The sequence below is a fragment of the Bos indicus genome, chromosome 2 (assembly GCF_029378745.1).
Source record: "Bos indicus isolate NIAB-ARS_2022 breed Sahiwal x Tharparkar chromosome 2, NIAB-ARS_B.indTharparkar_mat_pri_1.0, whole genome shotgun sequence".
Classification (NCBI taxonomy): domain Eukaryota; kingdom Metazoa; phylum Chordata; class Mammalia; order Artiodactyla; family Bovidae; genus Bos; species Bos indicus.
The window spans coordinates 124,155,420-124,169,700 of NC_091761.1; the positions used below are offsets into that span (position 1 = coordinate 124,155,420).

At 58.3% G+C, this 14,281-nt stretch overlaps 2 protein-coding genes across 19 annotated transcripts in view; one reads left to right on the forward strand and one right to left on the reverse strand.

The window, feature by feature from the left end:
- Window positions 1-3,925: 3,925 nt before the first annotated feature.
- Window positions 3,926-8,405, forward strand: TMEM200B (transmembrane protein 200B). 3 transcript variants are annotated; one of them, XM_019979791.2, is made up of 3 exons: window positions 3,931-4,015; window positions 5,384-5,482; window positions 5,999-8,405. In XM_019979791.2, the coding sequence occupies exon 3, from the start codon at window positions 6,019-6,021 to the stop codon at window positions 6,940-6,942; it is 924 nt and encodes a 307-aa protein (XP_019835350.1). In that variant the 5' UTR covers window positions 3,931-4,015; window positions 5,384-5,482; window positions 5,999-6,018; the 3' UTR covers window positions 6,943-8,405. The 3 variants fall into 3 exon arrangements, with proteins under 3 accessions (XP_019835359.1, XP_019835350.1, XP_019835341.1); XM_019979800.2 differs by lacking the exon at window positions 5,384-5,482 and having other exon boundaries at window positions 3,926-4,015; XM_019979782.2 differs by lacking the exon at window positions 3,931-4,015 and having other exon boundaries at window positions 4,024-5,482.
- Window positions 7,795-14,281, reverse strand: part of EPB41 (erythrocyte membrane protein band 4.1) — a 181,637-nt gene continuing 175,150 nt past the window's right edge. For all 16 annotated transcript variants that reach the window (XM_070775013.1, XM_070775036.1, XM_070774969.1 and 13 more), the window contains 2 exons: window positions 11,485-11,589; window positions 7,795-10,835 (listed from right to left, as the gene is read on the reverse strand). In XM_070775013.1, the coding sequence (XP_070631114.1) occupies window positions 11,491-11,589 (99 nt within the window). In that variant the 3' untranslated portion in view covers window positions 7,795-10,835; window positions 11,485-11,490. The remainder of the gene's footprint in view (window positions 10,836-11,484; window positions 11,590-14,281) is intronic.

A 14,281-nucleotide genomic window follows, 5' to 3' on the forward strand; every position in this document is an offset into this window, starting at 1 on the left:
CACACCGGGGGCTCAGAGCCAGGCTTCCACTCTGAACCAGGGTTCTGGATTCTTAGTTGAGCCTGTGGTTCCGTTGCAGGTTGGGGGGAAGGGGAGCCCACTGGCACAGGGTTGTGAAGGTTTTAGAAACCTCTGGGGCTCAGGCAAGAAATCCAGGGCACACTAGCCCCAGGCAGATGCACTGTTCTAAAAATGATGATGAGAGAAGATGGATTCCCAGGTCCTGCGGATGTGTGGCCCCAGGGTGGGGCTGGGACATGCAGGCGTCACTAGTCGCTTCCTCCCCATGGTGGCTTCTGGAAAGCACCTGGAGCCTCAGTTAGGCAGGGACCTCAGGGTCACCGTGTCTGTTTCTCTGCCTTCACGAAGAAGGCTCAGGGTAGCACGCTGACCACTGTGGTCCCTAGGGGACAGCTCACCCAGGCCCCTCCTGGTTCAGAAGTGGAGGGGTCCAGGTCATACAAGACCAAGGCACAATTTGAGATCAGTGTCCCAATATTGAGACACTGGCTGTCTACACACCTGCACACCCACAGGGCTAAACCATCAATGGACTTCCATCTGTGGAAGGTTGGGGGGCACCAGTCAGTCTGACTGCGTGTCTGTGGGCAGGTCTCTTTGCTCCTCTGAGCCTCATCTGTAAAGTGGGCATAATATTGACCTCCCTGAGCCCTCAAGAGAATTGAAAAGGGTTGTGTCCAAGAAGAGGGGCCCTTTTCTCCCCAACCACCCCAAATGACCAAAGAAAGTTTCTCTGACCCACAAACTCTGTCTTTGGGGTCTGAAGCCCACAGGCAAAGGGGGAGCGGCTGTTCAGTGGATGTCCGCTTTGTGCCAGGGGCTGAGCACGTGGACTCTAACCTTCGAAACACTGGGAGTATTACTCCCCGCTTTTTTGCAGATGGGGAAACAGAGAGTTTTGTTTCTTTTCGTTTTCTTACCTCCTGTTGCCTGAAATGGGCCCCAGGGGTAGAAATTAGGAGGGGGCCCAGTGGCGGGGGAGATGGGCCAGTTGAGGGCCAGTGGTGGGCAGGCACTGAGCTGGGCACAGGGGTGAGCAAGAAAAGCCGAGTCCTGCCCCTCAGAGCTCATGGCCACAGGGGACACAGACAGGACATAGACTCAGTTCCCTAACACTGATTCCAATTCATCTACGTGCAGTGCTGCTGCGGGGAGTCTTGTGCGTGTGTGGGTAGGTGGGGGTGGGGGGGGGGCGGTGGTGGGGAGGAAGGTAACAGAAGGGTAGAGGACGGGCTGGGCTGGGCTGGGGGCTGAGGGGAAGCCCTGCGAAGGTCTGAAGGATGAGTAGGAGGCACGGGGACAACCAGGGGCGCGGGAGCTCCCGACAGGGGGCAAGGCACGTGCCAGAACGCAGAGGATTTGGGGATAGAAACAAGCTCAGCTACCCAGGAGGCATGAGTGAGAGGGGCAGGGCTGGTTTGTGGAAGGAAGAGGGATCTAAACTCAACTCCAATACTCTTGCCCGGAAAATCCCATGGACAGAGGAGCCTGGAGGGCTACAGTCCATAGGATTGCAAAGAGTCGGACACGACCGAAGCGACTTAGCACACAGTACACAAACTACACTTGGGAAAAAACTGGGGAGCCCCCTGAGGGCTTGAAGCAGGGAGTGAGTGAGGAGTTCAGATTCACCCACCTCTGAGACCTGGGTTCATCTGATCGTGAGTAGAAAGATGCTTGGTGCCCACCTGGGGAAGAGCAAGGCCTAGCCTGCAGCAGGACAGGGGCACTGGGGCACTGATTCAAGATCCCTGGACCAGGGTCCACAGGGGCTTGATGGATTAGACAGAACCGGGAGAGGAAGGTGCCCAGATGACCCTGAAGTATCTGGCCTTAGGCTGGGTGATGGGTCCACTCACAAAGTGAGAAGAAGGGAAAGAGCAGGAACCGACTGCTCCCCGCGGTCCAGGCAGATGGCTGGCTGCTGGAAGCGGGGTTCCTCCTGGGGCCCAGAATGGAAGAAGCCCCAACACTGGGGAGGGCAGAGTCCTGAGGAGGGCAGAAGGCGGGAGGAACAGGTGGTAAACGGCGGGGCAGAGGGGGCAGCGGGACGAGGCCCGGGAGACCCCGGGTTGGCCTCTGGAGTTGGTGACCCAGTGAGCCGAGAGGGGCAACGGGGTCGGGTGGGGCTTGGGGAAACGCTGAGAGGGCGGATGTGGGGTCCGTGTGTGAGGAGCGCACCGAGGGCGAGACGAAAGGTTCTCCAGCGGAGCAAGAAGCGGGAGGAGGCAGGAAGGGGGCTGCGGCCCCTGCGGAGCGCCAGCCACGGCCCAGACGCGAGCTCGGGCCGCAGCAGCCTCGCGGCCCACGCGGGCGGCAGGAAGGCGGTCTCGGACCCGCAGGGATGTGGCTCCGGGGGCCGAGGCTCGGCCTTGCCCACTTGCGGCCTCCTCGGGGACCCCGGCCTCCGCGCGGTCGGCCTACGGGGGAGGCCCCGCCCCCGGCGGTGGCCTCGGTCTCTCCCGAGGATGCTTGGTCACCGGTGGCGGGGCAAGGCGGCTTCCGGGGCGCCTACGCCACCCCTGGTCTCCTCGGTCGAGCCAGAGGACCGGAGCCTGGGTTCGAGGCCCAGTTGTGCAGTGTGGCTCCAGGACCCGGCAGCGGGCTTGGGGGTGGGGGGGGGACCGAGTTTCCCCTCCTGGCCCCCCGGCGCACAGCCGGGTCTCATTACCGCCCATCCCCCTTCACGAGCGCCCCGAGGGCCGGGGGGTCTCGGCGACCCGGGGAGGGGCGGGTTATAATCAATCCCAGGCCGGAAATTCCTCCCGAGGGGCCCTAGCTGGGCTGCGGGAGTGGGGTGGGGGGGCGGCCGGCGCGGAGGCTGGCAATCTGCCCGCACGTCCCCGCCCCCTCCTCCTCCGAGTCCGCCCCCCGCATCATGGAAACTGGGCCGCCGGCCGACCCCCTGGCTCCGCGCCACATTCTTGCCTCTGGGGGCGGGCGGGACACGAAGGCCTGGCAGCCCCCTTTGGGCCGGTCCGCGGGGGGCGCCGCGGATTTCCGAACCCGCCTCCTCATTTGAGACCAGCACCGCCTCCCCACTCCCGCTAGGCAGCATCTTCTTCGGGGAGGCTAGGGAGGCCGGCGACGCTCCATCCGATTCCCTCGGCTCTGAGAATCCGGTTCTTCTCTATTTACCTCCCCGCCAACGTGATTGGAGCAGGGCATGGCCACACACTCCAGTATTCCTGCCTAGAGAATCCCAAGGATAGAGGAGCCTGGCGGGCTACAGTCCATGGGGGTTCCAAAAGAGTCAGACACTACTTAGCAACTAAACAGCAAAGTGATTCCTCTCCCGAGCGCTCGGGGGCGTACCCCGGGCTGTGCCCCTCTAGTGTGCCCTGCCCTTAACGCCGAATTTTCACCCCTCGGCATCTTGTGAAGCAGAGACCATCACGCCCATTTTACAGGTGAAGACTGTGAGGTTCAGATTCAGGAAGGTTCAGATAGTAAGGTCGGGCGGAGCAGGAACTCTGGCCGCCTCCTCGGGAAGCTCCCCGGACGGCGCTTGGCACCTGTGGGCTCTCAGTTGCCCGAGGGTCCTCTCCGGGGCGCCTGGAAGGGATGGACTGTGCGAGGCGGGGGAGGACGTGCGGCTTGCCCTGGGTCTGCTCGCTCCGGTTGCGGGGCGAGGCAGGGGTCTCAGTCTTCCCACGTGGGGAGGGCACCCTCCCAGGCCTTCTGAAAGACGTCAGCCGGGGACTTGGGGCCCTCGGATCCTCCGAGTCACCGGGCGCGTACACAGCGCTTACCTTCGAGCCTCGGCCTTGAGACTCGCTGCCTCCTTCCAGCCGTGGGGCCGGGCCGGACACTGGCTGGACACCGGCCGAACTGGCCCCGGGGCTCCCGGTGGGCGGGGCGGGGGCGGGGCCGGACCGGGGCGGGACCGGGCCAGGGGGCGGGGCCGGGCGCCAAGAGTCCACGGAGACCGCTGCAGGGCTGGAGCCCAGGCGTGCGGACTCGGACCCGGACCCAATCCGGCGCTGAGCGCCAGGTAAGCGAAACTAGGGGCCTGGTGGGGTTCGCCTCTCCACTTTCCCCAACTTTTTGTTTGGTCGCTACCTCCAGAAAGGCCCTGGGGGTTGAGGGGGAGCGGGAACGGGGTTCCCTTTTTTCCCGCGGCAGGAGTGTGGACGCGCGTGGAGGCGGGACCCCGGAGTGTTAGGAATCCGGCCCTCGGCAACTTCCTGCGACCACGGATCTTCGAACTGTGGCTCCAAGTTGCTGCCTCTCCCGGGGTCCCCAGCGTCGACTCACGCCCTCCAAAATCTCAGTGTCTCTGAGCTTGTCCCCATCCCTCTCTCTACAGGCCTCCGTTTCCTTCCCTACCCGCCGGGACCGGAGGGTGGCTCGAGAGTTGGGACGGGGGCGCCAGCTCTGGGCTGGGGCTGGGGTGGTCATTTCTCCAGTTTGGGGCTGGGGAAAGAGCTCCATACTCAGAGACCAGGAGGGGAACGGGCCTCCCCTCCTCCCAGGACGCTCCCAGGGCTGTGCCGAGAAGTGCCCGGGGTTGGGTTCTGTGTGGACGTCCCCCCGTCCTGCGTGGCGTGCGCTGCGTGACCCCAGCAGACCCGTCCACTTCTCCGGGCCGCAGTTTCCCTCTGTGAACCCCAGGCCTTGGACGCGGAAGACGCCGGGCTCCATGCTAGGGCCTGGGCCTTCAGCGCTTCTGTCGGAGGCAGGGATGGGATGTCCTGCTTTGAGCTTTGGGGTGCGGATGGGGAGAGAGAAGGGTAACAAGGCCGCCTTGCTGGGGCCTCAGCTACGGGTTCCAGCGATGCAGCTGTTGGGAAACCAGACTGGGGCAGTCAGGACGCACTACCGGACAGCGAGGTCCTAACCCTCCTCTCCTGCGGGGCCCGGAGCTCCTGGGCCGGGGCACCGTTTCCTCCCACACCCTGTCTTTCGTGGGGGCTACATCACACGTATCCCGGCTACTCCCGCCCGGCCTGGATTCAGTCCCTCAGGCCGCAGGCCGGGTCGCACCAGCAGCTGGGAAGGGCTTACGCCTGGCGGCCCAGACCCTGGGGTGCAAGGGCGGTGCTGCTCTGGCTGGGACGCGGGCCACTAAGGCCTCGGGCTGAGGAGGCCGGAAAGGAGGCCAGGCGGCGGGAAAGGGGGATGATTCATCCGGAGGAGCCCGAATTGGAAACGCTGCAACCTGGGGGCCAGGAGAAGCTCACCGGCAAGGCCCGGAGCCTGGCACCCATGGGCCCCTGCCTCCTGCCCGGACCGTAGATGGGCGGCTGGAGGAGGGGAAGGGGGCTCTTCGCGGAGTTTCAAGAAATCCTGCGCAAAGTCTGCCGCTGGTTTTGGTCTGAGCGGTCTTCTCAGAGTCTAGCTCAAGTCTGTCTTGCTGCAGCTTCAGTGCTGACTGAGGAGGTCTGGAAGGAGGGGGCGGGCAGGAAGAGGCTGGAGTCCGTGACAACCCCCACCACCACCACCACCTTCCTCCGCTGCGGTACGTGTAGCGCAGAAGGGGGAAGGGGGGCCCGCGAGCGACCCCGGCGGCCCCGGGCGGCCAAGTGCCCCCTCCCTCCTTTACTATATGGTGCAGCCACGTGCGGGGGTGAGCTCGATCGCGGGCGGGACTTACCCTGCAGACGCCGCTGCCGGGGGCCCTACGCCTCCCTGAGCCAGGGACCTGCAAGCTGGCCAAGAGGGCGCCGGCGGCCGGAGCCCCGCAGCCGAGGATGCGCCAAGGAGCAGCCCGCGCCCCCCTCCCTCGTCTCCGCCCGCGGGTCCGGCCAACTCCGGCTTCTGCCGCGCGTCCCTGGCTCGGAGCTCCGCTGCGGAAAACCCGAGCGGGGGCGGCTCCCCGCCTCGCAGCCCGGGAAAATCCGGGGGTGGCCGCCAGGGATCTCCAAGCGTCCTGGGCGAGGCGGCCCCATCTTCCCTCCCAGACTGGGGCCCCCGACCTGGCGCTCCGACCGTAGGCCCGTCGGTTCACTCCTTGCCTCCCCACTTCTCTCCGCAGAGCGCCCAGACGGCGGCGAGATGACGGCCGGGAGCCCTGGAGACTGCGGGGAGGTGCGGAGGAGCCCCGAGGGCCGCGTCTCGCGCCTGGGCCGCCGCCTGGGCCGCCGCCGGCGCGCGCGCTCCCCTCCTGAGCCCCTGCGGGTGCGGGCGCGGCTGCGGCTGCGCTCGCCGTCGGGGGCGTTCGCGGCGCTGGGGGCGCTCGTGGTCCTGGTGGGCATGGGCATCGCGGTGGCCGGCTACTGGCCGCACCGCGCCGGAGTCCCGGGACCCCGGGCTGCGAACTCCAGCGCGCCTCCCCTGAGCGAGCTGCGGCGCGAGGGTCGCGGCGCCGGCCGAGCTCACGGCCCGCACGAGCGGCTGAGACTCCTTGGGCCGGTGGTCATGGGCGTCGGCCTGTTCGTGTTCATCTGCGCCAACACGCTGCTCTACGAGAACCGCGACCTGGAGACGCGACGGCTTCGCCAGGGGGTGCTGCGGGCTCAGGCGCTGCGGCCCCCGGACGGCCCAGGGTGGGACTGCGCGCTCCTCCCCAGCCCCGGCCCCAGGACTCCCCGAGCCGTAGGCTGCGTGGAACCAGAAAGCTGGGACCTGTCCCCGCGTAGGGGTACCTCACCCGTCCCGTCAGTGCGGAGTCTGCGTTCAGAGCCAGCTAATCCTCGCTTGGGGTTACCTGCCCTGCTTAACAGCTACCCACTGAAGGGCTCAGGACTGCATCCACCCTGGGGTCCGCGGCCCCAGGCCGGCCATGTGATCATCACCGTGCAGCCCTCTGGCTCCTGCATCGAACATTCCAAGTCTTTGGATCTGGGCCTCGGAGAGCTCCTGCTGGGGGCCCCAGCGGCTCGGGACTGTGCTCACCGAAGCTGGCCACGGCTGGACCGCCTCAGTCTGGGGGGTTATGCCAAGTTGGGAGCAGGAGGGGACTTGGGGGCCCGGGTCTGAGGAGGAGGGGCACAGCCTGCTGTGAGGCTGCAGCGTGGACCGTGGTACAGCCCTAGGAGTCCTGATGTCTAGTAGAGGTTTCAGTCACATCCCAGCGGGGGAGGGGGATGGATGCTCCAGCCCCAACAGCTGCCAAGGCCTCCTGACTTGCATGTCGGCAAAGAAATGCCAACTGCACAAGGGTTCAAAAAGCTAGAGAGGTTGTGTTTTAATGTGGACTCTGGAGACCAGCAGGACTCAGCCTCAGGAATTCCTTCAGCCTCCAAAAGTGGCCTTAGCCCTGGACAGATATGAGGGGGCTGGAGGCCCAGGGGATACATCTGGTGGGTGTCTTGGCACACCCCAAGTGATGGGTGAGGGTCCTCAGACCTGGAAGGTAGGTTGTGGTGTTACAGGCTGGGACAGGCTCCCTCCAAGGTGGCACTGGTGCTGGGGTTTGGGCCTCTGGGAAGATGGGCAACGCTGTAGAGTTGAGACCTTCCACTGCCATCTGGGACTGAGCCTTTAACTCCCACCACCTAAACCTCTTTCGCCCTCAGCCATGCTGGGTACATCTGGTAAGGGCTATACTACTGCCAATGCCTCCGTACTAGGCTCTGGCCCTTCCCCAAACAGGCCTGAGAAGCCCCCTTCTCTCCTTTGTCGTGTGGCCCATGCCGTGAAATCTTTCTCCGGGTGGCAAAATGCATTTGTCAGTTCTCAGAAATCCTTTTATATGTTGAAGCACCCTTTTGGTCAGTGTGGATAGCCTTAGAAAATGGCTTGGATTTGGGTCTCCCTGACCCATGTTTTTCCTAAGTTGCCAGTAGGGGAAGAGAACTTTAAAAGTTGATCAATCTTCACAGAGTCAGGTTTTTTTTTTTTTTTTGAGTTTATTGAAAAATGCAATACAAGAGGAAGCAAGACCAAACTAAACAGTAGTATCTAAACACTACCACCACTTCTCTTACTACAAAAGACCCAGATGGCAGACCTAAATATTGCCTATTTAATCTAAGGTTGTTGTCAATTTGATTCGGCTGCCATAGTCTCCTATTTTGTTGAGAAATGAAAACAACTACTTGATATGATTCATAATTTTTTTTTTTTTAATTTACAAAGCTCCTTCATTTTTGTCACCAAAATAAAACATTTGAGAGAGATTTGTAAAACCAGCCAGCCCAGGGACTGAGATACTGGGCAGGTATTTCCCATGAGCATTCCTTGGTGTTGGTCAGGCCGTAGCTCTGGCTCCATTTCCAAAGGTGGACTGTTGCCTCGCCACCCTTAGCTGCCCTGAAGAACACACGGCGGGGACTGGGGGCGGGCAAAGATTCCCTGACAGGTCCCTGCAGCCAGGCTCTGTGGGGCCCCAGCTGATAAATTCAGGTTCTGCTTTGTGGGTGGGTGGGTGACAGAGACCTCAAGTGGCTTGGAGGAAATCTTTATTTCTCAAGTGGAATAAAAATCAAATTGCAGCGAGAGTTGGTACTGTGGTGTGTCTGAGTCACTTTAGGAAAATGGCTGCTAAGTTGTTGACCCTGGAAATGAACTCTTCTCCCCTCTTCACCATTTCCACCTGGACAGTCTGTTTTTCTTCTCACGCACGCACGCACACAATTGCAAGAAGGAAAAAAAAAAAATTCAAACAACCGCCAAACACCAAGTTCGGTAACCAGAGAGGGAGGAAGGTGAAAGAGGCTTGGGAGGATACCCCTCGCATTGGCTTGTCCATATCATGGCTTCACAGTGCGGCAGGGCATTGGAGATCTTCTGGTCCAGTTTATAGTCAGGGAAGCAAGGAGAAGTGAAGTGAGCTGGTAACAGACCGAGGGGAAGTTCAGGCCCCCGATGTGTGGTCCAGGGCTGTGAAAGCAGCCACTCTGAGCAGGTATCACGGGATACAGGGGCATCAGATTCCTGACGCACGTGCCCTGCCCTCTTCCTTTGCCCATCTCCATTCCACAGGTGTCAGCTCTGGGCTCCTGCAGGTCTTCCAAGCAGCAGAGCTGGCCACTGGCAAGCAAGCTCATCTGGCACATCTGCTTGATGTGAGCTGGATTCCCAAGGTCGCCACCACTCCGGGTCACAAAGCCCTTGGCTTGGGCACCGCCCAGAAAGCCCCGTCACTCCAGACCTACACTCCCAGGCTGTCAGTCTGTTCCTGAGACAGGGCGCTCTCCTTCCCCTACGGCCGGTGACACATCCTACCTGAGCTCCTCCCTGTCCCTGCCCAGAGAGAGAGCTACCTGTGGGTTAGTAACAGTCTCAAGGAAGGACTCAGAGAAAAACGCACACACGTGAGATCAGTTCAAACCAATTGCATCTGTTGAGACAAAGTTCAGCCAGTGGACTCCAAGCATGTGCTGCTGGGTCCCATTGCGGGGAGCAGAGGCTTGTAGCCGCCTCTGCTCACCGCCCTGGAGCCCCCAGCGATGGCTGGGTGTGACCCACTGTCCACCTCAGGGAGCTGACCTTCTGTCCTAGACTTAGGATTCTAAGACCGTGTAGGCAGATCTGTCTACTGGAAGATTAGAGAAGGCCTACTGAATAAAAATGCCCCCCGCCCCCAAATCTTTACCAGGAATAGTGGGATTGGGGACATCAGTTCCTCATTTTCAAAAACAAACAAAAAGAAACCTTAAACACACCACAAAAATCAAGCCATGAAACTGGACAGACCTCAGATGGCAAGTGGGGATGAGCGGAGCTGGTGTTTGTGCCCCTTTGTCAAGGGAGGTTTTGTGGGGAGGGAGGCCCGTGAAAGCCATCCCCCTGCTCCAGAAAGGATAATCTGCAAGCAGGTGCCGCTGGTGAGGAGTAAGGTCATGGACCACAGTCGCCTGCTGGGTTACACTCCCTGTCACCCGAGGATTAGAGAGAGAGGCCCAGGGGTGGTCTCCTGGAAATACATCCGAGCAGATCTGGCTGAGTGAGGCAAACCCCAGCACACCCCCGTGTCAAGTGCACGTTCCCAGAACTAGAAAACCTTAAAAAAAAAAATCTCGTCAGCTTGCCTTGTCCACATCACCAGTAAAAATGTGCCATCAGTGCTTCTGGCCCAAAGTGCCTATTTCCCCGTGAGTTTTGGTCTCCTGAGATGGGAGGTGGCGGGGGGAGCTCTTAGCTGAGCCACTGCTTCTGATGAGGTAAGAGGGGAGGGAGGGCAGGAAGGTGAAGGCCACGGATACAGTCAAACATTCACAGTATCAGATATGTCTGAAGCAACGTCTTATGTCTTTGATCTAAAGAGGCTCCAAAGAGAAAGAGTTGGGGGAGAGGAAGGGAAACAGCGCTGCATTCTGAGCAGAGTCTCCACCTCCGCAAAGGGATGGGGGGCACTTGCCTAGGGCCTGCGCCTTAGGGCAGCCGCCCTGCCTGACATTCTGGTACAGGGACATCATTGGCTCTGAGGAAGGGCTGGTTTATGAAGTTTCTGCAGTCGCCTACAGAGTATAGACTAGGGGAGGATCGGGGAGGCCCCGTTAAGCTGGCTTTGTCCCCCCAGCACAGCTGACAGTGTCATTGGAGGATTTCCAGGATGCTATGGACCCTGTCAGTGTAAGTGGGGAGGGGCTGGTCTGAAGGGGTTCCAAACCACCCCATTTAAAAAAAAAAAAAAAAGAAAAAGAAAAAAGCTCTTTAAAAACAGTCCATAGAGTGAAAAGTTGCACAATTTCTGGTATCACAATATAGAAAAAGGTATTCAAAAGGATCAGTGATGTCTAGAAGACTTTCTTGGTATAAACTCCAAATAGAAAAAGAAATTGATTTTCTGGTGGTTTAGAATCAATCATCTTAAAAGTCTGAAGTCTAACTATTGCTGGTTAGCTTCTTTATCATTCCGCTGGTTTTTCTCTGGGATGGCAGACGGGCAGGGGGTCAGGGGTTGGGGGGAGAGGGTGGGAGAGTTCCTAGAGGGAAGAAAGAAGCAAAGTTTTAAAATCTTGCAAAGGAGACCTCCCTGTCCCCCTGCCAAGTTCTTGAGGCCACAGGTGACAATCAGGGCCTGAGTGGGTTTTACAGGGCCCCGTCCTACCTGGTGACTGATGGCTTCTTCAAATTATTTGTAAACTACTTTTAGGCATGGATTTATCTGGAACCCTGGCTCCTCAAAAGTCAGCTACCCTGCTTCCAACTCTCTAGTCTGGCCCCAGGTCTTCAGCCATCTCTCTCCTACCCTCCCAAAAGCCTCATTTCTGGACAAGTAGTCCTGGTTTTCTTGGTTTTGTTCTCTTCCTCTGACCTCCCAGGTCTCGACTCAGAGAGCCCTGTGACAGCAGAGAACACAGCAGCAGGGAGAAAGGGAGGTGGGAAAGCAAGAGGGTGAGGGATGATTCAAGAGGTGGGTGGGGTTTACATCCACGTGTGGGGAATCTCTTCCAACCCATCACTGACGGGACTGCTGGGGCAGGAGGAGGACATCTGGCTGCTTTAGTTGGGCGCCAGGGACTTAACAACCACCCACACCCTCCTCCTCAGCCTTCCTCCGCCTTCAGTTGATCAAGTGCTGATGTGGACCCCTCTGGAGGGATAGGTCCGCCCCCCAAGAACAGCCCCTACCTGAGCTCACTCCTCAGAGATTTCGGTTTCCTGGTGGACGACCACCTTGGTCACTGACATGTCTGGGTGCTGCTCCTTGGCCTCCTTGATGGCCTGCACCAGGACCTGAGGAAGACAGAAACGACGCCCATCAGACAGAAGGCAGGCTGGCTAGTGAAGAAGGAAAGGGTCACGGGACACCACTTCTCTGGCAAGTTCAACCTTGCTGTCTGAAGAAGCAGGGCCGAGGGCGGGCTGAGCCACACTGATGACAGCTGAACCCATCCCGGGCTGCTTAGGGAGGGCTGGACACAGGGAAAGCTAAGAGCTGTCTTCAGGAAGTCAGGGGGACTTCAGAGGTGACAGGCTGGGTGGCTCTGGGAGGATTCACTCAAGACAGGGTGTCTAAAGAACAAAGCAAAATCTGTGCTCAGTGCAGGGTAACCGGGAGGCTCAGGTCAGGAGAAGAAGATAATAAAGCATGCTACAAGAAGGAAGAGATGTCTTTGGCTGAAGTAGAGAAAAGAAAGGAAGGGAGAGTGGGAGGGTGTGTGATATGCCATTACTGATTATTATTTCTTGATCTTCACAACTCAATGAATCAAGGTAGTATCCTTAATTCCATTTTATAGAACCAAGGTTCAATGGTTAAAATGCTTAATGTTTCAGAGCTAGTAAGTAATACAAAGGGGATTTTCACTTACATCCATCAGACTTTCCCCTTTACCAGACTGGTTTTCAGTTTCAGCAGGAGGTGGAAGGGCATGATGACCCTGTTTTAGCATCTGGAGGAGTTTTGATCATTTTAGGAAAGCAAAAAGGAGCAGATGAAAAGTTAAAGAAGAGTAATGACACCACTGGGCTTCCCTGGAGGCTCAGCGGTAAAGAATCCGCCTGTGATGCAGAAGACACAAGAGACCAGGTTCAGTCCCTAAGTCAGGAAGATCCCCTGGAGGAGGCCATGGCAACCCACTCCAGTATTCTTGCCTGGAGAATCCCATGAACAGAGGAGCCTGGGCTACAGTCCACAGGGTCGCAGAGTCAGACCCGACAGAAGTGACTGAGCACGCATGCACGCACAATGACATCGCTACTCCCCTCGGGCTGCAAGTCTCGGAGCCTCAAGCTCAGAGCACCCCAAGGTGGAAGAGCCCAATACAGCCTTTGGGGGATGGCTGCATGGGATTCTCAGAGACAGCCTGTGCCCCACCCCACTCCTCCATCAGAAAGGGCTTGAGCTAGATTTGACTGGCTGATTGTTGAATCTGGCTCTTAAGACTACCCCTAGGAGGGATGGGAAGAAGGGAAATCCCTCTTTTGGTCTCCTGACTCCATGAAAGCCATTCCTGGAACTGCTACCCCTACAGAGCCCTGCTCATCCCCCCTCATCCTGTTTGCTTAACCAAGGCCCCGCCCAAGCCCTCTCTCTGGTTCCTCTGGTCTACACCTGCTCTCTCTGACAGCCTGCATCTTCTTCAAGAGCCCCCTCCCCATCCAGAGCCCACCATGTCTTGTTCCCTCCACGTGTCCCCATGTCTCAGGGACTGGAGGACAATCAAGCACCACTCTGAGCTATCAAGATGTGCATGTCCCTTTGTCACCTGAAAGAAACCTATGATTATTTTTGTTTTACAGATGGCAAAACTACAGAAGAGAAGTCAAATAACTCACTCAAGGACATATAACCAGTAAGTTACAGAGTCAGGATTCAAGCCGGGTCTGTCTCACAGCAAAGCCAAAGCTCCTTCCCAGGCCATCTAGCACACTAAGCACGTGGCAGGGGCTCAGAACACATCAGGCCGCGTGGGTGGATGCAGGCTGGTAACGCTGCACGATCCCCTCAGCTGGGGCAAACAGGCTGCCAGGGCTCACACCTGGGCTTCTGCAGCCTCGCTGCTGGGACCCTCAGTCCAGTGTTTTTAGCTGTAAGTCTCAACCCTGCTACCAAGGGAATGGTCAGCACTGTAGCTCAGTTTTGTGTTTTTTTTTTTAAGGCACTCAGCATATCAGCATAAAGGCCACAGAACTATGGCTCCGCGCTCCTGTCAATGATTCCAGAAGCATTTGCATGCAGTCTCTTCCACCCCCTCTTCTCTGCAGCTTTACTCTTCTAACTTCAGCTCCCAAAGAATTGGGAACATTAATCCTGACCTTATTATTTGCTAATTGCTTCAAGCACACAATTAGCACCTAATTAACATAAAAGCATAGAATTTTAGCACTCACAAGGGCCCAGAAATGATCTAGATCAACCTACTCTCTTTTAGGAGACGAAACAACAACAACAAAAAATCAGAGGTAAAGTGATTTGCCCAAGGTCACACAGCAAGTTCGTGACAGGTCTGGGAAGAAAGCAGGTTCCAAGTCTCCTGAGTCCCATCCTCTCACACGCTGTCCCCGCTGGCTGGCCCCTCCCAGTGCAGAGATCACAGGCTGGTCTGATCGCCTCTACTGCCTCCAGCACAGGTTACAGGATCCCCCCCCGAACAGCGGCAGTTTTTCCATTAGCTTGGAGTCCACCGCGTGCCACACGATGTACATCTGTATCTCACTTGATTCTCACAACATCCTTGAAGGAAGATCTAGCTTATAGATGAGGAAACAGAGGCTTGAGGGAGTTAGAGCTAAAATCTGGTAAGAACTAGGATCCGAGCTCAAGTCTTTTTGAGTCTACAGCCCATGTTCCTTTTATTCCACTTCGCTGCTTCCTCAATCTGCAGTGCCCCACTACCCCAACAGGTCTCGTGGTCTGATTCCCTTTGTCCTCCTTAACTGAGGACTGGAGAAGCTGGGGGGCTATTTGGAGATAAAGCTGTTG

Bases quoted from the DNA above. Each gene is read 5' to 3' on its own strand.
- TMEM200B (XM_019979782.2), top strand. From the start codon at position 5,260: ATGGGCGGCTGGAGGAGGGGAAGGGGGCTCTTCGCGGAGTTTCAAGAA. The intron at 5,483-5,998 runs GTACGTGTAGCG...TTCTCTCCGCAG, and splicing joins CACCACCTTCCTCCGCTGCG to AGCGCCCAGACGGCGGCGAG.